Below are 24,305 nucleotides of genomic sequence, written 5' to 3'. Positions count from 1 at the left end.
GAGGTAGAGAATTGCATTGACGGGGGACAGAGAGTAAAAGAGGATGATTAGTGGGATGTTCTATGATGAAGAATTACTAGAATTTGGCTCTCCTGTGACCTGGTGTTTAGGTTATGATTGGAGGATAAGTAGTAAAACTTGGAATGTAAATAATTTGGAATAAAACGGAGTTATTGAGCCAGAGCCGGCATAATTATTTGAATAAGGGTGTAATAGGGTCTTATGTGCGAGCATTGCTGATGAATCTGACACATGTTGTACAAATGCTGGAGCTTGTTGGAAAGTTCAGTTGTTAGGTATGTAAGTATTATGTCACAATAGTCAAGTAGTGGTAATTCGAGGGTTTGCAGTAAAGTGTGTTTTAATTTTGACAGAAGGAAGTGAATGCATGATGTAGCATACTCTCTTGGATATTTTCTTTATTTAGTATTCCCAATTTAAATTTTCATCTAAGAAAATGCCGAGGTTTCTGAAGACGGAGTGATACAGAATAGTGCCATTATTTACTGTAATGATTGTCTGTTCTTCATCGTGTTCAGTAGTCTCTTATGTCCAACTATTACAGCTTGTGACTTACTAACATTTAACCTAAGTTCGAACTTATTCGCCCAGAGAGAAACTTGATTCAGGTCATGATTAAGTCATTCAATAGTTGCATTAATTTCGTATGGTCGAGAGTGGATATAGATTTGTAAGTCAGCTGCGTAAATATGATATTTGCAGTAGTGTAAGTTTGTACGTAGTTACATCATTAACATAAATGGAGAAAAGCAATGGTCCAAGCACAATACCTTGTGGTAACCCTACTTTCGTGTATTGCAAAGTGGAAGACCAATTTTGTACTGAGACACACTGTTCACGATCATAAAGACAGGAGTCTTTCCAATTAATACAATTGTCAGATAAATATAACGTTCTTAGCCTTTCAAGTAGAATTAATACGGTAATCTCATCTCTGTCCATCGCTCTTTGCGTGTCTTCAGCACTTTGAGTAGGCCAGCTGTTGTACTATATTGTTCTGAAACCAGATTGGTGTCTGTTGATAAGTTTGTACATCTTTAGATGTTCTGTCAGCAGATGGTGTACAATGTGTTCAGTGCTTTGGAAAGAGCAGGAAGAATATTCAAAGGTCTGTAGTTGACTGATGAGGTCGGGGATATCATCTTGGGTAAGGTGTTGCCAGTGTCATTTTCACAAAATTGCAGGTATTACCAGTATTAGTATTATTATTATTATTACAGCATTATTTATTTCCCACTGTAATAGTTGGTTTTCGCCACAATTTCTTTTTTCCTTTCCCTTTTATTTCAGTTTCATTTACGTTATTTATTCTTATTAATTAGTTTGTTTTTGTTATTTTTCGCCTTTCTCTTTAGGGTGCAATGTGTGTTGTTGAGTTGCCGACAGGATGCGAGACTTATGTGTTTAATTTCTTTTCGTTAGACCACACTAATTTTGCTTAGTTTCACATATGGGATTCAAGATTATTTGCATTGGCTTATTTTGATTGGTCCTTTTGAATGTTAACGGTTTTCCAATTTTTCATTTTTTGAATCCTGGAGCATGCCAGGAGTCTTCTGTGAACCTTGGTTCTAGCCGGATATGTGCTGACAGTTGGATCGTCTACAAGCCTCAGGACTAGTCAGACATATCCTGGCGCGAGTCAACTGCAAACCTTAGGATTAACAGGATGTGTGCTGGTGGAAGGACTGCTCGGAACCTTCATATTAGCCAGACGGGTGCTGGTGGAAAGTGACTATAGTCTTTGTAATTAGTTAGATGTATGTTGATGGAAAAGTGCTATGAGTTAGCCAGTAAGGAATATGACTGTGTACAGAGAATAACGCAACATGGCACAGTGTGTGAGTTATCCGTGCTGGGGCATAGTGAAAGTGTATGTGGAACATTGGAGTTAAACTGACATCCTCTTGTTCTACACTAATTGTGACAGGGTTTTCCCTGTAGGCTCTCCGTACTATGTTAAATATCTGTTTCTTTGTAGGGTGATTGTACTATTGAGTATACACAGTGGTCTTTCTGACATTGTTTCTCACATTATACAGTATTTAGCCAGCTATTTGGGCCTGTTTATGTGCAGTTTACTCAGTGACTTACGAGACATTTATTGAGTCTGCCCCACTTCTGTTGGCTGATCTCCGACATTTATTATTCAGAGTGTTAATACTGTCTTATTAGGGTGGGCCCTAGCAGCGTGACAATCTTTCTAGGGATTACTGTTATATAAGCCCATTGTTATATTATTCTGAAGTTATGGTATGGCTATTAGTTTCAACTTACTTGCCTAAAGCTGGATTTATTTTAGGTATCTTTTGTTTTACAATGTTTGTTGGTTATCCACCCTTTTGGCAGGAAAGGTGGAACACGAGTGAAAGTGTGTGTGTTGGAGTGTCTTTCTTACGACTCTTTTACAGTTCCATTCTAATAATGTGTGAAGCCAATGTATTGTATTAAAGTTGGTCTTCTATTGTATATTGGTACATGGTATATTACCAGGTCCATTTTTTTTATACAAGACAATCCCATAGTTTCCTCCTGATTTAATTTATTCCCCATCACGTAATCGATCCACGGATAAGTTCAAAGGGTATGGATAACAAGAAATATATCGTGGGGTTTCTGCGAAAACCCTGTAACTCCAATTTTGCTGAAAATGGAGTTATTGTTATCTGAATACGTAAAATCTTATGCTCCATCATCTGGGAAAACCCACTTACTCCTGTGGGGTATAGTTTTCCTCAGGTACATTCCCGGTGTCCTTTTGAACCTAAGTCAAGAACTACAACTCCAAAACTTCAATTCCGTTTTCCACAAAACTTAGAAAAATGAGTTACAGGATTTTCACAGAAACCCCACAATATGTAGTATGATTTTCTATATGCATTCAGCCGCCAATGATAGCATGACTCCAAAATATACATACATATGATGAGTTCTTCCCCTTAACCATTAATATTTATTTACTATTTCGTACCCATGGTCTGTCAGGACTGTGCAGTCTGCTGCTGAGACGATCTGCTCCCAGACACTCTGTGTGGTATGTTCGATGACAACGTTGGCAACTCAGCTGCTGACCAAGACCACGACCACAAGAATGGCACACTGTACACCGCTGACACACCCAATTATGCTGCCAGTCTTCATTTCCACTTCCATGGTTCATATCAGAAATGAAAGATGTGTCACGAAGACCATCCTCCAGGCAAAACCTGTGATATGGCTCACAGCATGATGCACAATGGATAAGCTACAAAAACAAAGCAATATGTTACACAAACAGAATTAAACTATATGCAGAAAAGAGCAACACCAACAAGGGGGTGACATAGTGGACAAGAGACAATCTGAAAAAATGCACAGCATCATGAATGGGTCAATAAGCAAGTTTCAATTATATTCTAATAATATAATTATCATCTGCGTAGATAACATAAAATGCATTTATAAATAAATACTGTAGTTATGTTTTTGCAGTACATAATATGAAAGGGGGGGGGGGGCAAAAGCTAGTTGGGATTTCCTGGTCTTTAATCAGGTCAAAACACTGATAGAACTGATATTTAACCCTTGCGGTGAATTTCAGTGAAGTCAGGACGGCCTAATTAGTCAAATCCACTCTCCTCGCCTCCACATTGTGGCCCCCTGGGATCTTTTAAGATGCGAAAGAGAGAGTGGTGTGCGAAAAGCAACAGGAAGCTACCTTTCTAAAAAAAAACTGCAAACATGACATGAGTCTTTCCACAGTAAAAGATTCCAGATGTAAACTATCCCCCCATTCGGATGTGTGGGAGGGGGATGCTGGGGAAGAACACATTATGAAGCAACTCAACAGAGAGAAGAAAAGAAGACTGGAACATGGAATGTAAAGACTGTCCTGCAAGCAGGTAAGTTGGAAAACTTGAAGGAAAAATGAGAAGAAACAGAGTGGATGTGATGGGAATATCAGAAGTGAGATGGGAAAATAGCGGTGAGTTGGTGAGTGATGAATTTAAGTTATTCTATTCAAATGGTGAGTGCAAAGGAAGTCATGGTGTTGGTGTATTACTGGGACCATGTGTGAAAGGTAAAGTTACATCAATGTGTTATCAATTTCATGTTGACATTTGCCGATAAGCTATTAATGTTTGACTATAATTATATGTGTGCAAAACCGCCTTTGCTTATCATAAAATAAATAAATTTTCATTAACGTTTTCGATACATGTGTATCATCTTCAGATGTGAACAGTTTTATTTTATATTTTAGATCATATCATATGACTCGCAGTGATTTAACCTAACATAGCATGTATATCATAGATCAACCTAAGTTAAGTCCAAGCAATCACACTAATATGACCCGAAAATTACCACATTAAGTTCCATCTAATAGGCAAGGTTTTCATCATATTAATCTAACATTTCACATCTGAAGATGATACACATGTATCGAAAACATTAATGAAAATTTATTTATTTTATGATAAGCAAAGGCGGTTTTGCACACATATAATTATAGTCAGTGTGTTATGTAGATGACCAGGTGATAATGGTGAGACCACAAGGGAAGAAAATGGACTTAATTGACTGGGTCACTGGTTGAGAAGAAACTGCCTTCTGAAGGATGCACTGGAAGGAATGGTGAACGGGAGAAGAGTTCGGGGCAGAAGAAGATATCAGATGATAGACATTAAGATATATGGATCATATGAGGAGACAAAGAGGAAGGCAGAAAATAGGAAAGATTGGAGAATGCTGGGTTTGCAGCGAAAGACCTGCCCTTGGGCAGAACACTATAATGAATGAATATGAAAAGCAAAGTTTTAATACTGAACTTAAAAATGGAATATGTAACTGGCAGTACTTCATGCCATTTCATTCTCAACATCAAAATTTTTATGAAAGGCTGAAAACATGTAACAAAAGCACCAGATGCTTACTTTTTCACGGCCTGCACTTCCACACAAGAAGCACATAGCTCTAACATGAAATGGCTCTGAGCCGATGAGTCCAAATCCAGTATTGCACACTTCTTCAGGATCGTAGCTTTCCCAGAAGTCAATGGACACAAGATTATGTTGCTCCGGCACAGCCCGTTTCCCTGCAGTTGGTAATGACTTGGCCTGAAAGAATATCAGAAAATAACTAAATTTCCAATCACTAACAACTAACTTACAAAATTTAATGTGATATGTGTGTGTATAGTATGTGTATATATAGCATCCTTGGTGGCTTAGTGGTTGCTATATTTTCCTCTTGAATAAAGATACACAGATTCAAAAGGAAAAGCTAAGTTTGATTTGCAACAAATAAGAAAGAAAAGCTCTTGTCCCATGCAGTAGATTTACTGCACGTAAAGAATTCTTTTGCTCAAGAACAAAGGAACAATTTTTTCCTTCATTACTTAGTTTTAGATTCCTAAGAGTACCAAAGGTGTGGTGCATCTGTACAACAGAATTTTACTCTAACATGAATGCCATAACAAAAATGAAGTGGCAAACACTGTGTTAGCCAAAGAGTAAAAATCTGCTTCTGTTTTCCTGATGCAGTAGTCTGTGATTGTATCAGAAGATCCAACTTGGTTCCACCTGTGATAATACACACTGTAACAAGTTACTTTCAAGAACATGGATGTAAATGAAAGAACTGTTTAAATTACATGTCTCGCTTGGTATTCACGAAGTGCAGACAATTTTATTTTATATAAATTGGAAGTAACATAAAATGTGCAAATTTTAGCTTATTCCTTGGATATAGCACAACAAGAAATTCTAAAACCTTACCAGTCCGAAATTAATACTTTTCTCGGAAACTTTTTCTTTCTCCTTAAATGTTAATAGTTTTACTCAACAAGTACTATTCATACAATTCTGATTTTTATTCTTATGATTAAAGAAATTGGTAAGAAATTATTTATCCCTTCCTCGCTTTTCGATAAAATGAACAGTTTTCTTACAAATTAAACAAAAAGATTAACACGTATCATTATTTCATGAAATCAGGAAGTCTGGCAACCCTGCTCTAGTGAATATTTCAGGACAGAATGCTGCAATTCAGAACGAGTTCAGTTTGTGTGTGTATTCGAAGCAAATAGTATTACATGGATGGCCGGCCAATCAGTATACATTCAGATTTGGAAATGGAAGTTAACCTAATTTCGAACCAGTGCAATTCCTTCTTTTCTTACAAAATTACTGAGTGTATATGTGTGTGTGTGTCTAATGTAATGTAGTGTCTCGCTATCACTTGCGAGATTCGGATTCCGCATACTGCGAATAGATGGCAGAACTGTGATCCATTTTTAAGTTGCACATCATTTCGGCAGGCCACATTATGCATGAGTGTATCCATGAAGAGTTATGTCATGTACTATGGTGAGTGTATGTGTGAGTGTTCATATAAGTATGGTGTAGAGAATGGGTCAGGATGATGATGAGGGTGAGGAAGGGAAAAGGGGAAACCCAGTGCCAGCAAGTAGCCTACTGCCAAATAGCACCACGGGAACTGCCAGACTTAATGTCCCCATCTGACGAATGAATCACCATCAACAGTGATATGCACGGCAGAGAGATTTGGGATTTAACCATATTAAATATGTCAAATTTTTCAAATCACGGCATGAATTTAACTTCAATTTATGGAGGAACACATTGTAATTCTCTTTGACACTTGATAACTGTATGAAAGCTCGATATAGTGCGGTTGTTGGGGGACATATTAATCCCTGCGTTGTATCAGAAGTGATTACAGTCTATGTGTTAAAGTGACAAGTCACATGGAGATGGGTAAAGCCGATAATTTAATGTAGTATAACTCAACACATGAATTTCAATAATGCAACATGCACTGTAAAATAAACTAAACACTCATGAGTTATGCAGTTTATTCCATAAAACTTGTTATTGTATTGTTTTTAACAATAGTTCACTTCACTGTTTATAAACATCCTGAATTTACACTGACTTAAAAAAATCTGTAAGTTTCATTTGGTGGACTAAATCACTGCATTTTTTCTCCGCATACTATTTGATATTAGCAAGATGGAGGAGACGAACACTGTGTAGTTCACTTTGCCTTTCCAACGAAGTCATTACATTATTTAGATGAGATATCACTTCAGTAACACTTGGAATAATGTCTTTCTCTTCTATAACATTTTCATCACCATCTTCATTTTTACCACCATTTTCACTCCATATAACATTTATGATATCTTCATCCTCTAATTGTACCTTCTGGAATGCCGCATTCCAGTGACAAGTTTTCCTTTGTTTCTCTGCTTTTTACAAAGTCAATTATTTTAAGCTTTTCACTCACTGAATATGCTTTTCGTTTTTGCGACATTACTGCACTTAATGTTTAATTAAATTAAGACTCAGAACAGACTAAAACTGAACTTAACACTCAGAACATGTGACACAAACTAAAACACGGAGCTACCAGCATAGCTTAGTCAGTTAAGGCGCTTGCCTGTCGATCCAGAGTCGCGCTAGGGGACGGGTTCGATCCCCACTTGGGCTGATTACCTGGTTGAATTTTTTCCGAGATTTTCTCCAACCATAAGGAAAATATCAGGTAATCTATGGTGAATCCTCGGCCTCATCTCGCTATCACCACTCACATAGACGCTAAAAACCAAGTAGTTGATACAGCGTCGTTAAATAACCAAGTTAAAAAAAAACATGGTACAGTATACCTTTCACTTTACAAGACTTGTTAAGGCACAAATTGTTTCCTGTTATGCCTGCAAATTCCGTTGGAATGCAAGTTTACAACAACTCTGAAGAAAAGGTCAACGTTCACAAAGGGTTGTGCACATACCTGCTGATGCAACACGTTATACTGCAGAAATGCTCTATGCAGTAATATCTTTTACACTAATTTTTTTTAAATATTTATTTCCACTAAATATATTGCATATTTTATTTTTTTTTTTTACTGGGGGACATACTTTCCCAACGTTAAATACAAATTCGTGGTAAATTGGACCATGCTATATCGAACTTTTACTGTAACTCAAAAGCCCGAACACTCATTTCAGTTATCAGTAAAGATTGACACAGGCAGTATATCTGGTTTTCGTAATTGTGGTAATAAACAACACAATGAAACTGTCAATAGGGAGAAGGAAATGTTAAATTTGGTGGAACAAAATCCAGGGTGTAGTAGCAGTGTTATTGGTTGTGAGGTTGGAGTATCACATTGGACTGTTGTAAAAACATTATTTAGAGAACTTACTATGCTCATACCACATCCAGCACATACAATGTCCATCACATGATTTTCATTCGCTTGTGTTGTTCTGTGAGTGGCTATGCAGGATCCAAATTTTGTAGGAAATGTCATGGTTACAGATGAAGTTTGCTTCATGAAAAACAGTATTATGAACTTTCATAATTACCCCTGTGATGTACTTGTCCTGTCACTTCATATAATAAATCAAAACACTTTCAACTAATTCCAAGTCTTAAAATTCATGCTGCTGTGTATAATGAATGTTACATTTACAATATTACTTCGAAAGTTCTCTTTATTTAATTTTACTTAAAAGTATCAAATAAATAATTTAAATATGCGAGTATGAAGTTTAGTGAAGTGCGAGTAAAGTATGTTTACATCCTTGGTCAGCGACACTCAGGAATTGAGAAGATAATGTTGGGAATGCACTGTTGTCGAACTACACAGACTTTCAACCTAATTTGCTAATGAATCATGCAACTTATTTACAAAATGCATAATAGGTTTTTATAATTTTAATGTATTCCATTGTTTCCTTCAATCTGCACAGTTATATCACTAACATCCCTCATAATTACTTAATTCTAATGTTATTCACTGTTGAAATGAAATCACTAAGTACTTAATCATGACATAATTTTGAACAATGTAACATACCGCTGATGGCAAAGGCAGCACTGACACAGATGTTGGTTGAGATGGAACTGTTGCTGATGGCAGAGTTGCAGGTTTGTTAGATCTAGAAGGTCGAGATGGTATCAGTGAGGGTTCGTCTTCTTGATTACTGGTATTTGATGTTACTTCAGACGGAGGTTGTGGCTGAGTGACTTCAGTGCTCTCCACAGTTTCCACGTCAGCAGTTGTTGCTGGTGTTGTTGTTTTTGTGGGTTTGCTGACCTCCCCAACATTATGAGTTTGACAATTTCTGTGAACAAAAGCAGACAGTGAAGACTGACAAACTTCACAAAAACTTTCATCTTTTATTCTAAGTTTACATTCATAATCTGTTACCCAAGTAATTAAATTATTATACTATTAATAATACGGGAACCTATTTTTTTGTAAAATAAAATCAACTGTATCAGTACTATATAGGTACAGTAAATGTTCAGTTTTAATTAGAAGTTACTGTTCTTCAAACACTCAGAAATTTCTGTTTTTAGAATTCAGGATTCCTGTGGTCTGCAAATGTATGTGTGTGTGTGTGTGTGTATATCTAATGCTCTGGATTTAACAATGAAGTCATCATCCTTCTTGCTTCCCAATATTTTGATGGAAGGTCCACAAATGTCCTAAGAGTTTCACAATTAGCCAGGTGCTCCATCTCCATGTCCTCTTCTCTGGTGCACAGTAAGCATTTAGGTGAATTCAGTACTCCAATACGAAGGAGGTGTTTACCGAGGCAATCATGACCAGTAATCAATCTAAACATGGCCACGGCAGATTTTCGAGGTAGATCAGGAATTAATTTTGGATCTTTGAATGATTCTTTCCATTTTGAATTATGATGTTTTGCCTGTTCGCTGTAACTTATTCTTTTTATGACTCATTTTATTGATTCATATGGGAACTTGAAATTTGTTTTTAAGTTGATTTTAGTTCCTTTCTTTGCTAACATATCTGCTTTCTCGTTACCGTTCAGTCCACAGTGGGCAGAGATCCATTGGAAGACCACTTTTTTATTTAGCATTTGAATTTGTTTTACCATGTAATGAATTTTTTACTTTTTCCATTTTTGGGATGTAGTTGAGCTGATGGACTGGAGTCAGACAGAATGACTATGTTTTTGCAAACAAATACATTTTGAAGTGATGTATAGATGGCTTCAACTTCACCATCAAAATTTATTGTGTACTTGCCAACATTTTTATAAAGAGAAAAGTATTGACAAGTCGCTCCTGCTCCAGCTCCTTCATTTTGATCCATGAGGGATCCATCACTGTAAATGTACAACCAGTCCTTTTGTGGATATTTTCTATTAACTGTTTGTAGGGCAATGGCTTTTATTACTTCTGGATTTATATCTTTTTTGTTGAAGACTTCATCAAGATCAAGGCAGCAGTCTACTTTGAAGTTATTAAGTGGATTATATCGAGACATCAAGTTTTCCTTTTCACTTGGTATTTCTAGATTTTGTTTAAGCTTTTGTTATTGGTCTGATGTTTATATTTACAAACATACACAGAAATCTGTGTAAATTACTTCCATCATTTATTATCATAATACACTACTCTCTTAAAGTGACTGAGCATTTTGGGAATTAAATCAATGACTTTCCCAAAACATGCTCTAAAATGTTTCATATAAAACAATCGAAAAGAAAAAAAAAGAAAAAAAAAAGAGAGAGCAAAATTCTATTAAAAGTTTTTGTCTGAAATATCAAGACGAATAACCTCCTGAAATTAATAACATTACTTACGGTTCACCATGCATAACAAAGGTAAAATTTTTGGTTCATGTTATAACGATGTACAGAGCAACTGGATAAGCTAGAATCTCTACAGAAATGTTGAAATAAGGTGGTGGAGAGTTGAATAAAGAAATTTATAATATCATAATCAACATTTTAAAAATAGAAATCATTCGTGAACATTGTAAAATTTCCGTAATAGTCCCTATTCCTAAAAAGGGAGACAAATTTATGAGAATTGATGTGTAAGTCATAACAACTATTTTTTTCTGTCGAAAATGCTCCAACACAGAAAATTTAGTACATCTGAAAGTACTGTACTTTTTTGAAGTTGGCATCACATGGGATACAAATGCAGGAATCTCTGATAGGGTAAAAGGACAGAGATGGCATTTTGAAATAGTTTTATTCTCATACAACCTGTTATCATCTGTACAAGCTGTTTAACAGCCTTCAAAGTAGTTTCCTAAGTTGTCCATGGTTTGTTGCCATCAATGGGGAAGACAGAAAATATGAATAGCTGCGTGAGATTCGATAATGTCTGCTACCTCAAGCCAAACTGCAGTTATGATATCTTGTTTGTTGGCAAAGTGTTTTCCACGTAATGGCTTCTTCACTTTAGGAATAAGATCGAAGTCAAAAGGACTAAGATTGAAGTCAAAAGGACTAAAATCGGGAGAATAAGGAGGATGTGGCAAGATACCCATCCCTAACACTGTAAACAATGTCTAAATGTGTCCGCTATGTGAGGTCCAGCATTGTCATGTAAGATTATAGCATTGCCCAATAGTTCTGGACATCACACTGAATGGCAAAGATGGTCTACGGAAATGACGTGCAATACTGTGCATTTACAGATTGTTCCTCACAAACCGAATGACACACTAAAACACACAGACTGTCATATGTCATGCTGAACATCAGCTTTATGGGTGACGAATTTTGTTGTACCTTGTGTCTCCATGGTGATCCAGAATGACGTCATTCATGGAACTGTTGCTTCAATTCAGTATGCTTGTGCCCACATTTCATCAATTACAATGATGTGGTTCAGCATGCCATTTTCTTCACATTAGTGAAATCTTTTCAGACTGATACAACATGTCTCATATCGTGTCCACTTCTGTACCTCAGTTAAGTAGCAATCTACCACACATTTGACACACTGTACGTTGGGCTAATTCCATCACTGTCCAGCACCTGTCTTCCATTAGGCACTGCTCGAACACAACCACCAATACATCTTTCTGAGCTGACACAGAAATCCACTGCAAAGCAAGTTGGCAGTTGACTCTCTTCCCTGTTTGAAAGCCTGTACCCACCCTCCCACTGTACAATGGGGTATAACACAATTACTCAATGCTTCCCGTAGCTCTGCATGACATTCTCGTGCATTGCAGCTGCAGAGAACAACTTTCTTGATGTAAGAACACTGTTCAACTTTGGTCACTTCCATTATGCACCACTGCCATCACACGACTGACATAGGGAGCATAGTCACATCCAGACCAGTACTTTCATATCTCGTCCAGTGACAACATTAAGAAGTTCATACAACATACTTTCAAACGTATATATTAAATTTTGTGTTAGCATATTTTCAGAAAGTAAAAAATAGTTGCAATGACATATGAATCAATCGTCGTAAATGTGAAAATTTCAGGAAAATTTTCCTGTTAATACATGCATATAAAATTTTATCCCTGTTACTATTAAAATGATTTAAACCAAGCAGGATTCATGAGAAAAAAGTCAACTAATGACCAAATCTTTATTTTGCGACAATTAATTTGTAAATACTAGGAATATAACAAGCAATTTCATAAAGCATAGGATAGCATATGCGAAGTAAACTTTGCAGTTATGTATTTACATAAATTTGGTATATTCGATCAATTTATTAGACTACAGTAATAAAAGCATGCTATAATGGATCTAAGTCAAAAGTTAATGAAAAGAAATCTGTTTTTTTTTTTTTTTTTGCTGTAAATACCAGTATAAGAAAATGAGAAGGATTGTCCCCATTGTACTTTAGTTTTGCATTGGAGCCTATTTTTGTAAAAAATTTTTATGGCAAATATATGATGACTCCATAATAAATGGATAATAAAGTCAGGATTACAAAATGGTCCTTCTTACTACTTAAAACTGACTATATTCAGTGTTGCAAAATATCTGATTCATTGCCGCAGCTTCAATTAAACTATGATACCGCAAGTGTCCACAGGTAATGTACACAAGGAATGAAGCAACTTTTTATTCTCTCAAGCAGAAGTTCTAAGAATTTGTAATTTAACTGTAATTTATTAATTCATATTTTTCATAATACACATTTCATAAAATGAAACCTAAAACAAAATTATAAAAATTTGAATTTAAAAAATTTAAGACTGACCTTTCTGCTTCGTGACCTTTGGCTGTAGAACTGTTATGACCCGTACAATCCAAACAGGAACTCTTACTCGGAACTTTAGTAGATTCTGCAACAAAAATTAAAACACTCAAACTTTCAGTGTCAGGTTAAAAAAAAAAGAGGGAGGGGAACAAGTCTATATCTCATTTATAAAACTGTGTCTTAATGACATTCCATAGATTCACTAAGTTTCACACTCTTAATGATCATATTTTACATTCTCTAAAGGTGTTTACAACAGTAACAGTAAAAACGTTGTTGTTGCTGTTGATGTTATCATAATTTTAGTATATAAATTTCAGTACTCTTAAGGGATCAATGACAGCATCAGTATCTTGCTTAGTCCTAAAAATACATTTTGACATGACAGATCTTGGATTCTGTCTCTGGAAACAAAATCCAGGGCACTATGCATGCATTATGTGGAACACCATTAGTTGAATGGCTAACGGCTTTCCACGCTGGTAACTTGGATTCGAATCTCAGCAGGTCCAACTGGAATTTGTGATGGACAAAGACAGTGTTTGATGGTAGATTTACAATGGGTACTCCGTTTCCACTACCAGCATTACCTGTTTCCATTAATAATCATACAGTGTTACATAGTTCACCTCTTATGGTGTACCAAGGGCAATGCCTTCATGGCACTGAAAGAACTACAAGCTCGGTGAATCAGACTAGATGGTGACACTTGGGTGAATGACGCAAGTCAAGTGTCCACCATTAGTTTAAAAAAAAAAGTATGCATTATGTTACAATGCTTAAAGTTTTACTGGAAATCCACAGCAGAAAAGAAATTTCAATATTTAAGACAAAGTTTAAAACAATGACTCACCTTGAATTGGTTTTGTTTGAATTTTCTCCACTTTCTTGTCTAATGGAAATATTGCTTGTGGCTGACCTAAAACAATAGACGCACTACGACATACATGCTTCACCCTAGGACCCTTAAGATCCAATCTTTGACGACGTGTTATATCAGAACCAGGAACGCTGTTATCAGATTTTTGTCCATTCTTTTTTCGAACTTTAACTCCAGAATTTTTCTTTTTTCTTAACCGCTCCATGGAAGAATCTGGATTATCTGTAAACAAAAATACATATATAACAACATTGGGCTATTCTTGAATGATTTATGTATAACAAGTTCTATGAGAACTAGTTCACACATTAAGGAGTTGATAGTTCAAAGTAGCCTACATAATGCACTCCCAGTAAAATAATTGTCGTAATTGGAAAATTGTGATTTGTAAAGATATGCTAAAATAAACACATTTAAATAAATAGGCATCAAAACCTTTGATAATTTACTATTTTATTATTAGAATTTGATACCTCCAACAAGTAAACAGCATTAGAAATAGGCTAAATATGTGATTTTCGACATACGACAGTATTTTACTAGGTGTACGATAAGGCATGCATGCAATAATGTACAATTAATTAAAAATGATAAAAACACTTTCTTATACAGTACTTATTATAAGGCAACTATTATTGATACAAAAGAATAGTGTGCATCATTTGTTAGCAAAATTATCGAAGTTTCTGTTTTATTGATGTGGAAAATCTGTCTTATATCTGCATCACCAGGGAGAGAGTGGCAAAATGACGTCTACAACACAAGCAATTTTGTGTTATGTAAATATACACTTATCACTGGCATAAGAAATTCGAAGAGAATTGTTGCTTGTGTAAAGGGAAGAGCACGAGTCAACCTTGTGTATCAGAAGGGAATGCTAACAGAATTACAGAAGTCTTCCAGCACAACTAATAGAAATCCACAATCTGAACCAATTATCAAAAATTACAACTGCTCCAGACATCTGTATGGTGTGTTCTAAACCTCACACATTGCAAACCCAACTAGTACAAGCTCTGAGACCTAATGATAAGACAAACATTACAAGTTCTGCAGATAGACAATACCAGTAACATGAAAGATGACGAATTTTCAGCAATGAGGTTACATTCCATGTAAGTACTGTAGAAAAATGAAGTGCCATTATGTACGCATCTCAAGAACTGGGAAGCCTCACATCACAATACAGCATATTCAAGATTTGCCCAAAGTGAACATATTTTGAGCAATTTCTCTAAGAGAAGTCTAAGGCCCATTTTTCTTCATGGAGGAAACTGTAACTTGTCATATCTATTTCGATATGTTGGAGAAATGATTCTTCCTTCAACTAGACAATTATATTTTCCAATAAGATGTCGCTCTACCTAGATCATTTCTATAATCAAGTCCACATTTCCCTCAATGAACATTAAACATGTTGTTGTATTGAGCATGCTACTATCACTGATCTAATCTACTACACTTGGACTCCCAGATCACCAAACTAGTTGCAGCTAGCTGTTAAAAAGGCTCTGAGGTGGAGCTGCTCCTACAAACAGCTAAAACCTAGCACCTTTGTTTTGCTTACGAGTCAGGAGCTCAGAATGAAACTCGACACTCTTTGAAGATTTGAAATACAGAGCCTATTTCACTTCCATTTCTTTATTCTACCGTGTTATTGTCTGGTGCACACATAACTCACATGAGGTTCTGTTTGTTCTCTTACCACAGTTTGCTACATAATTGGTTCACACGTGTTTTCAGGCAAGGATCACAAGTTCTTTACCACACTCGCTGAATATTTTGCCATTTCTTTAATTCAAATTCAGCCATCTAAGGAGAGGAATCACCTTGTTGTGGAGTCAATCAAAGGACTAGCTACACAATGAAGTAAAACTTTCGTAATTTCAGTTGTGTATCATTTCATTGGAGGACTAAACAATGCTTGCAAAAAATTCTTGACATATTAAAGAAAATTAAACAGAGAAATATTCATCGTCTGTTTAAATGAAGTTATCCTCTATTGGAATATCAGTGACTGAAATTAGATGGAACAGTGAAGTTCATTCTTCTAATTCTTATGTATTTTTATATGCATACTCAGATTTTAATAATGCAGGAATTATGTATCAAAACATGCAGCATATTAAACATCTGACTTCATTTTAATTGTCTGAACTTGAACGACTCTGACTCATTCTGTTATTTGGGAGTTCGAAGGATCCAATAAAATTGGTATAATGTCAATTTTGCATTTAAATGATATGGTAATCCTAGATATACTTATTCTTTTAGAAAGTAGTTTTAACAAAATGACAAAAATTAACACTGAATCATTCTTAAATTCAGTATTGATGATAGAAAGCACATTAAGTCGACTATGATTTTAAATCACATAGGAATTAACTTAATTCAACACCTGTACATTTGAAATGCACTCACCTTTGGATTTTCCAAGCTTCTTTGCTGCTTTTTTTAGTAATCTATTAGAATGCAAATGCTTTTCCCTCTTGCTCTTATCAGGACTTCCCTTGTCATAGTCCTTCTGTTTGTCCCGCTTGCTTATTTGCTTCATAGTATTCACAGCTGCTTTCCTTTGTACCCGTGCACTGATATTAAATGCTGTTGAACCTAGTCCTTTACTTTCAAGTGGGTTTGCACAAAAATTTGACTTGAGTGGAGATGAATCCAGCATTGGAATACGAGGCATTTTATCCAGTTCTCCAGAATTACCGGTATTTCGCAAAAAACTAGAGCTATTTTCGAAACGCATGCATAGATGATTCCTAGGTAAAACATTCAGTCCTTTTCGCATCTCTGGAGGTAGCATTAGTGACATGTTGTTGCGCAAGGCTTCAGGCATGTTGAAGGAACGCAGACACATCTTAAGCCAGCAAGCTGGACAACGTGCCTTGTAAGAGCACCTGAGTTGAGTTCCGCGACCAGGTTTCCATTGCTGACTACGTACAATAGGAGGAACACTGCACATACCTGTAAAAGCAATATGGGTATTATTAACACAAGTAAACAAACAAAAATCAATAAAATCAGAAACACTATCAAGCTAGCTGGGCAGATGGTTATTCACCACCATATTTAAATTCCTATAATTATTATCTATACAATTACTGAAGAAACAATTTGTAGAACTTCAGAGGAAGTTCAAGTTTGCTATTTCAGAATATTATACAAATTACATGAATAATAATAATAATAATAATAATAATAATAATAATAATAATAATAATAATAATAATAATATGTGGTGTACCTATATTGGGAAGCTGAAGGAAAATTATAAAATTGTCAAATCTTGCCATTAAATACTAAATTATTAATAATAATAATAATAATAATAATAATCATCATCATCATCGATATGTTTAGCGTATGTGAGGAATTAAAAGAACAGGCAATAATACAAAATGAAGAAAACTAGGTAAGAAAACCAAATAATTTATGGTAAAAATTTAAGATTAATAAATAGGCTGAAAACAAAAGAGTTTTACATATTATAATGACCTGACATTTAATGTCAATAAACAAACTTTTTCGTCATAGTAGACAGTCACATTGTAACTGTTGAATCTTTCGTACACTACTTTTAACATTTGAATATAAATAATTGATTAAATGGCTATCTTACTCGTGTTAATTATGTAAGCTAAACATGCTTACATAATTAACACGAGTAAGATCACCATTTAATCAATTAATTGTAACTGTCTTAACCTAATCATCCAATTTTATTTATATTATTATTATCTGCCTTACCTTAATAAACGACCTAAATTCTTTTCTATCTACCATTACTTATTAAGTTATTAACTACCCTACTATCTCACTAGGCCTACAAGAGTTCTTAAAAAATTAGTTACTTATAATGAATACAACGACATTAATTCTTCTAATTTTTCTAGCCATCTTTTTGTTCTCTTTCATTCATATCAGTTCACCATATCTACACTGTCTTTACACTTTTATTACTACGATATTTCTACCTTGCATATGTTTTACAGAGTGCGAAATACAAAATAAGAACTTAATGTTCCCCATCTCCACCTGAAAAAGTTCCATAAACCTTTCTCCAGATAATTTAAATTTAACTGAGAACTTCAAAATAAACTTGAAACTGACAAATTAAGAAAATTTCAACATTAGCAGCTACTGAACTACACAATCCACATAAAGAGTGGTTACAAATCTAAATAGATGGATCTCTTATCAAATCACAGAAGACCAGGAGCACTCCTGTCTCCTTTTATCACTTAGTGCAACACAAAACAACAAATATTGATGGAGCAATTACTGTTATTTTCATATACTTACAAAATCTATTGTACAAGATAAAAGATTTCCCAAATGCTGTAAACTTGTTAAATTTATGTGCAGCCATACAAACGATCCTCAAAAAGTGTTAAAGTTCTCAAGTATAGAAAAATGATACACCACTTAACGGGTAAAAAGATTAGCCTATAATGGACTCCTCTCACTGTGGTATAAGGAGTAATGGGACAGCAGATATTTCTCGGCAAAAAAGGGTTTCATAATTCGATATAATAACAACAAAAATCTTTCATTCTACTCTGTAAAACAATTAATTAAAAGTGGATTTCGATTCATTCGAAAGCAACATAATGAAAACATAACTAAGACAGGAAATTGAACATTATTTTAACTAAATCTGAAGTAATACCCCGAGAACCACGAAAATCTACAGTTGAAATATTTCAGGCTGCAGACAGGTCACAAGTGATTGACTGCTTAGTAGGCCACCTTTATAGGATAGGATAGGAATTTATAACAAACCAAATTGCATTCTGTGCAATTTAAATGAAATCATGAATCTGGATCATCTCAACATTCACAATACTATCCATAAAAATACTGAACTGCAAGAAAGTTAATGTCTTTATAGCCAAATGTTTAGACATTAGAATAACGACATATTCATAGCTTTCAACAAAAAAAATTATTTCGTAAGTAGCTTTCAGATCAAAGTAATGTGTCGTATGCATGATTTCTCCAGTTTGTATGAACAATATATCTGGTGATGCAGTAATGTTTCTGAAAACTGTAACATTTCAACTCACACTACAAAACATGTGACCAAATTGAATGAAAAAACTAAATAAGTGGTAACACTTGCACAGTCATTGAATGTAAAGTAGTAGTAGTTGTTGTTGTTAACTAATGCTGAGTTCTTGGCAATAAAGCTATTAACTCACTCTCTTGCTTTCCAATATTTCTCGCTCACAGTGGGTTTAGATGAAAGGGCTGGACATTACAGAAGATGATTCTGATCCAATTTCTTACTGAAAACTTCACAATGGACAGTGGTGAAGAAAAAATTCCTATTTTGTTGAAGTGTTTTGACAATTATGCCCTGCGACTAATCAAAAGAATGAAACTGCACTTTTCCTTGGGATACTCAGGAATTATATTTTGATGTACTGTACATTAAGACACTCCCATCTTTTATTATATGAAATTTCGTGGAAATGGTATGATAATGTATCTTAATATATTTAACTGATTAATAATTTACTTACTTATGGCTTTTAAGGAACCCGGAGGTTCATTACCACTCTCACATAAGCCCACCATTGGTCTCTATCTTGTGCAAGATTAATCCAATCTCTACAATCATACCCTATCTCCTTGAAATCCATTTTAATATTATCCTCCCATCTATGTCTCGTCCTTCCTAAAGGTCTTTTTCCCTCCAGCCTCCCAACTAACACTCCATAAGCATTTCTGGATTCGCCCATTATGTGCTACATGCCCTATCCATCTCAAATGTGTGAATTTCATTCTCCTAATTATGTCAGGTGAAGAATACAATGTGTTGTGTAACTTTCTCCATTCTCCTGTAACTTCATTTCTCTTAGCCCCAAATATTTTCCTAAGCACCTTATTCTGAACACACTTAACCGCTGTTTCTCTCTCAAAGTGAGAGTCCAAGTTTCACAACTTTTTTTCGTAACAAGTTGTTTTTTTACAGTGATGGATTGGTTAGCTCATCGCCCAACCCCCAAGCTGGAGGACTACCCCTCATCGGCTGTCCACAATTGCTTATTCAATATATGAGTAGCTTAATATCAAAGACGGACATCTGACCTCAATCGAAATTTAGATAGCTGTGGTATTTTATACAATTTTTCATGCTCTTTCCAGTTATAGTGAAACCATATGCAAACTCTAACACTATATGTATAAAATAAATTGTGTTAAATATTACAAAGAACACTGTGAATTAAAAAATTGCCTCTAGATCAAAACTATGGAGACGACAGATGTCCGTCTTTGATATTAAGCTACTCATATTTGCAGCTACCCTCCATATCTGGGGGGGGGGGGAGGTAAAAGGCGGTCAGAGTGTGGTGCCAACCACACCACCTCATTCTAGTGCCGAGGTCATGGAAAGCATGGGGCTCTACCTCCATGCCCCCCAAGTGCCTTCATGGCATGTGACGCGGATATCTTTACCTTTTTTACCCTCCATATCTGGAGGCCAACTGTTGAAAATGATAAGTTGACTAATTGGAGTCTTGTAAGATTTTATTTTCCTTCTTAGCAAGATGGTCAGTAGCTCAATTACCAGATAATTCACAGTGTGCTGGTACTCATTGCAAAATCAACCTTTTGTTAAGCTTCATCAGATGGTGTAAATGCTAGCAATTTTAGAACATCCTTTGGAGTGTCACTTTTCTTAGTATTTTCAACCAGATCCATATAGTACTCTATTTCTATTACTTGTGTAGGGTTAGTTTTATGAAATAGATTTTCTTTACTTGTTGAGAGATTTATCTTTTTCGAGAGAAAGCTTTCCTGAGATTTAAAGTTAGCTATGAAGTTTCTATGTTCCCAATTGCTAAATGGAAGTCTGATCACTTGTAAACTATGACTGCTCAAAAACAATGCAATGTACAGGAACAGCCCAAGTTGTGCGGTATAAAACAAATTCAATTCTATAATACCAGCATGTATCACATATGCTGCAAGCTGTTAGTGCTACATTACTTTAATATGAATCATTTCGCTTACTTATACAGGTTTTAAAATAAGTAGCATGCACTTTACATCTGGGCCCTATATCTAATATGACATAAATGTTTATGTTGCCTTAAAGTGGGAGCATTACAAATTATTTTTGGGTCATAAGATAATTCTGTTGGATTGTACTAATACGCAATTTAAAACACACATATACAGTTTCTAGTTGCAGGTTATGAATGAAATTAGACGTGAAAATAGTTAAATTATTATAAACTTAACTATTTTCATCACAATCACAATTTTAATCACAATGTAATACTGTTGAATTTTGTTACAATGACTTTGGATTATATGACATCTAGACTATAGCAGCAAATATTCAGTGCTACCAATAATTAATTCCCCAGAAAACATGTACTTTTCCTCCCTTTTTAATATAACTTACATAATGCATCTACCTCGTATACAAGGGGTGAGTATTAAATCCACCGACAAATTTCAGGGGTGATTCCTGACTGAAAATGGAGCTCAAAAGTTCAAATCACCTTGTGTCAGGAAATGCATAGTTTCCACGGTAGATGGCACTGACGACATTCTCTGATAACTTGCAGTGTGCATTTTGTGTGTTGCAGATAGTATGATTTAAGCAACGTAGAAGCACAATGGTCCGGTATTCAGGTAAGCACAATAAGCAATGGGCCACAGTGTGTCCTGAGCTTAATGCAGATGGGCCTATAATGGGAGTAGGGAGAAGAATTCTGTGCATTCAGGAAGTCCCCTGAAGCCACCAGCACAACTCAGGCAATAGTGCATTTTTCTACTGATTCTGAGCTGCACTTGGATGTAGGTTCAAAAGCCACTTGGGCTGATTACCCAGCTGGGTTTTTTCCAAAACTATAAGACGAATGCCAAGTAATATCATGGTGGATTCCTGACTTCATCCTGCCAAATACCATCTCACTATCACCAATTTCATCAACATTAGACAACCTAATAGTTGACACAGCATCATTAAATATCTGCAGACTAAAAGAGGGTTCAGTGGTCCAAGTAATATTAGCTTAATATACATATGGCCGGAAATGCGTCATATGAGTAGCAGAGGCCAGCAAAGTTTTGTTTAGTGTTGTTCCTATGAAACCTCTGATAACTCTGCCTGCTGATATACATATGTAAAGTTGGCCATGCATTGCCAAGGGAAGGTATGTACTTGTCTTCATTCTGGAGCAAAGTGTTCCTCGCAGGAGGTATGTACACCCTCTGACACGCAAATTTGTCAGTGTTCAAAGACTAAGCCCACCACGGAATAGCTCGGGAATTATCATGTGCATTATTTTTACATGCATGCATTTTACATAGATTCGAAGCCCAGCCTTTGTAACGACAAGAAAGAGCCCCATCACTAAGCTAAAAAGGCTTCATAAGGAATATGTTGTTCTTCTTCTTCACTTCAGGGATTAGGCTTAAAGCCTGTTCCGGTTTCACAGTGACTCCTTCCAAACGTTTCCTTGGTTTTCCTTGGTCTCTTTTTCTTTGGTCTATATGTTAATATTCGTTTTGGAATTTGGTTGCTATCCATTCTCTCTAGATGTTCAATCCACTGCTTTCTGACACTACGAATCTTTTCTTCCAGTGATACCACGTTTAGTTCACTTCTTATGTCGTCATTCTTAATTCTATCTAGCCTAGTGCAACCCTTGACCGATCTTAGGAACTTCATTTCAGATGCTTGCAATTTCTTTCTGTTATTGCTTGTGAGAGTCCAGGTCTCTAAACCATATAACAGAACTGGTACTGCTGTTACATTATAAAACTTTATTTGTGTATCTTTTCTTGTTTTACCCTTCAGTGTTCTATTTATTGTACCACATATCTGTTGGAACACTGGAAGTTTGTTTCTACCTTCACTTGTGTGTTTATAAGTGACTTCACATTCTAAGTATTTGAAACTAGTGACCTGTTCTATAGGTGTATCATTTAAAATAATTTTAGTTCTGACAATGTATTTTCCATTAAAAGCCATTGTCTTTGTTTTATGTGCTGAAATTTTAAAATTATACATCTCACTTATTCTTTGTAACTGATATATTGATTTTTGTAGATCTACTTCACTTCTACTTAAAACCTGGTCATCCGTAAATAGCAATGTTGTTTCGTGACATAAAGATATGTTGCTGCTGTGACTTGTTTTCATTCTCGGACTTTGATGCTTAATATTTCCCTGGGTGAATCTTGCATTAATCCAAATGACATTCAGACAAATTCATACTACAGGACAGCAACATTTTCCATGTCAAAGGATGTACAATATTTGTCTTCAGCTTGGAGCACAGTGCTGCTCACAGTAGGTATGTATTTCTTTGGAAGTGTAATAATTCTTATTAACATTGACAGTTATGAAATTAAACTGGACTGGATGTGACTGACTGCCTTTACCACTTATATTAAGTATACAGCAATTAAAAACAAGCCCATTCTCTGTAACAGAAATACATTTGTGAATATCATAGTAACGTAGAAACAACAATAAACAAAACTTTGCTCACCTCTACCGCTCATATGATGCATTTCTGGCCATAAATAATTTTCAGCATAAAGAGAAAGGTATATCATAAGTAGTGATGGGTCCCACCGGCTCTTAGGCACGAACTAGCTCGTTGCCTCGCGCTCCCAAGAGAGAGTCGTTCAAAAGAGTCAGTTCGTTCACGAGCTGGTTGATAGCTCCTTCGTTCGTGAGCTGATTGCCAGCTCTTTCGTTCACAAGCTGGCTGCCAGTTTGTTCGTTCATGAGGGGCTAGACAGCTCGCGAATGACATCGTTCAAAGAGCTGGTTGCATAACATATCAAAACTGTCAATAATAGTGTAATTTATGACATTATGAATCAGAAGGATAACAGGGACAATCGTATTATGTTAAACAAAATAGATGAAAAAAACAAAGCCTGCAACATAAACGTTATACAATGTTATACGTATATTTTTCTACACACACATCAGCTGATAGAAAGCCGCATAATATTAGTTCCACATCCGTCCGCTACTGGCGTATGGCGCAGTCTCACCTTCTCTGTCTTTCTCAAACTGCAGATGTCACGTGATCATGTATTGAATGCCATTGGTTATTCGAGAGCGGAGTCATGAGACGAGCTGTGAGCTGGTTGAGAGTCGCGAGCTGAAGGAGCTGGAAGTGCCTCGCGAACGACTATCTCTCAACGAGCGAGCTAGCTCGTTACTAGCTCAAAGGAGAGAGTCGTTCAAAAGAGTCAGTTCGTTCGCGAACGACCCATCACTAATCATATGTCTATAAAAGGAGTATACTCTTGCCAACTCATGGATCCGAAATTACCATGGATTGTCAAGAAACTATCAAGATGAAAGCAAATATTTCTCCAGTTAGATCTATATT

The 24,305-nt window shown here is 35.7% G+C and overlaps 1 protein-coding gene across 1 annotated transcript in view; it reads right to left on the bottom strand.

Moving 5' to 3' along the window:
• trx (histone lysine N-methyltransferase trithorax) overlaps positions 1-24,305 on the bottom strand; it is a 67,448-nt gene that overhangs the window by 32,669 nt on the left and 10,474 nt on the right. Inside the window, exons 4-9 of the mRNA XM_069841702.1 lie at positions 16,342-16,890; positions 13,894-14,142; positions 13,041-13,125; positions 8,893-9,160; positions 4,938-5,120; positions 2,993-3,265 (exon numbers count right to left, since the gene is read on the bottom strand). Of these exons, the coding sequence (XP_069697803.1) occupies positions 2,993-3,265; positions 4,938-5,120; positions 8,893-9,160; positions 13,041-13,125; positions 13,894-14,142; positions 16,342-16,890 (1,607 nt within the window). The remainder of the gene's footprint in view (positions 1-2,992; positions 3,266-4,937; positions 5,121-8,892; positions 9,161-13,040; positions 13,126-13,893; positions 14,143-16,341; positions 16,891-24,305) is intronic.

The sequence above is a fragment of the Periplaneta americana genome, chromosome 12, assembly GCF_040183065.1.
Source record: "Periplaneta americana isolate PAMFEO1 chromosome 12, P.americana_PAMFEO1_priV1, whole genome shotgun sequence".
NCBI lineage: Eukaryota > Metazoa > Arthropoda > Insecta > Blattodea > Blattidae > Periplaneta > Periplaneta americana.
The sequence above is the reverse complement of the archived record's forward strand: the minus strand, read 5'-3'. Positions and strand labels throughout refer to the sequence as shown.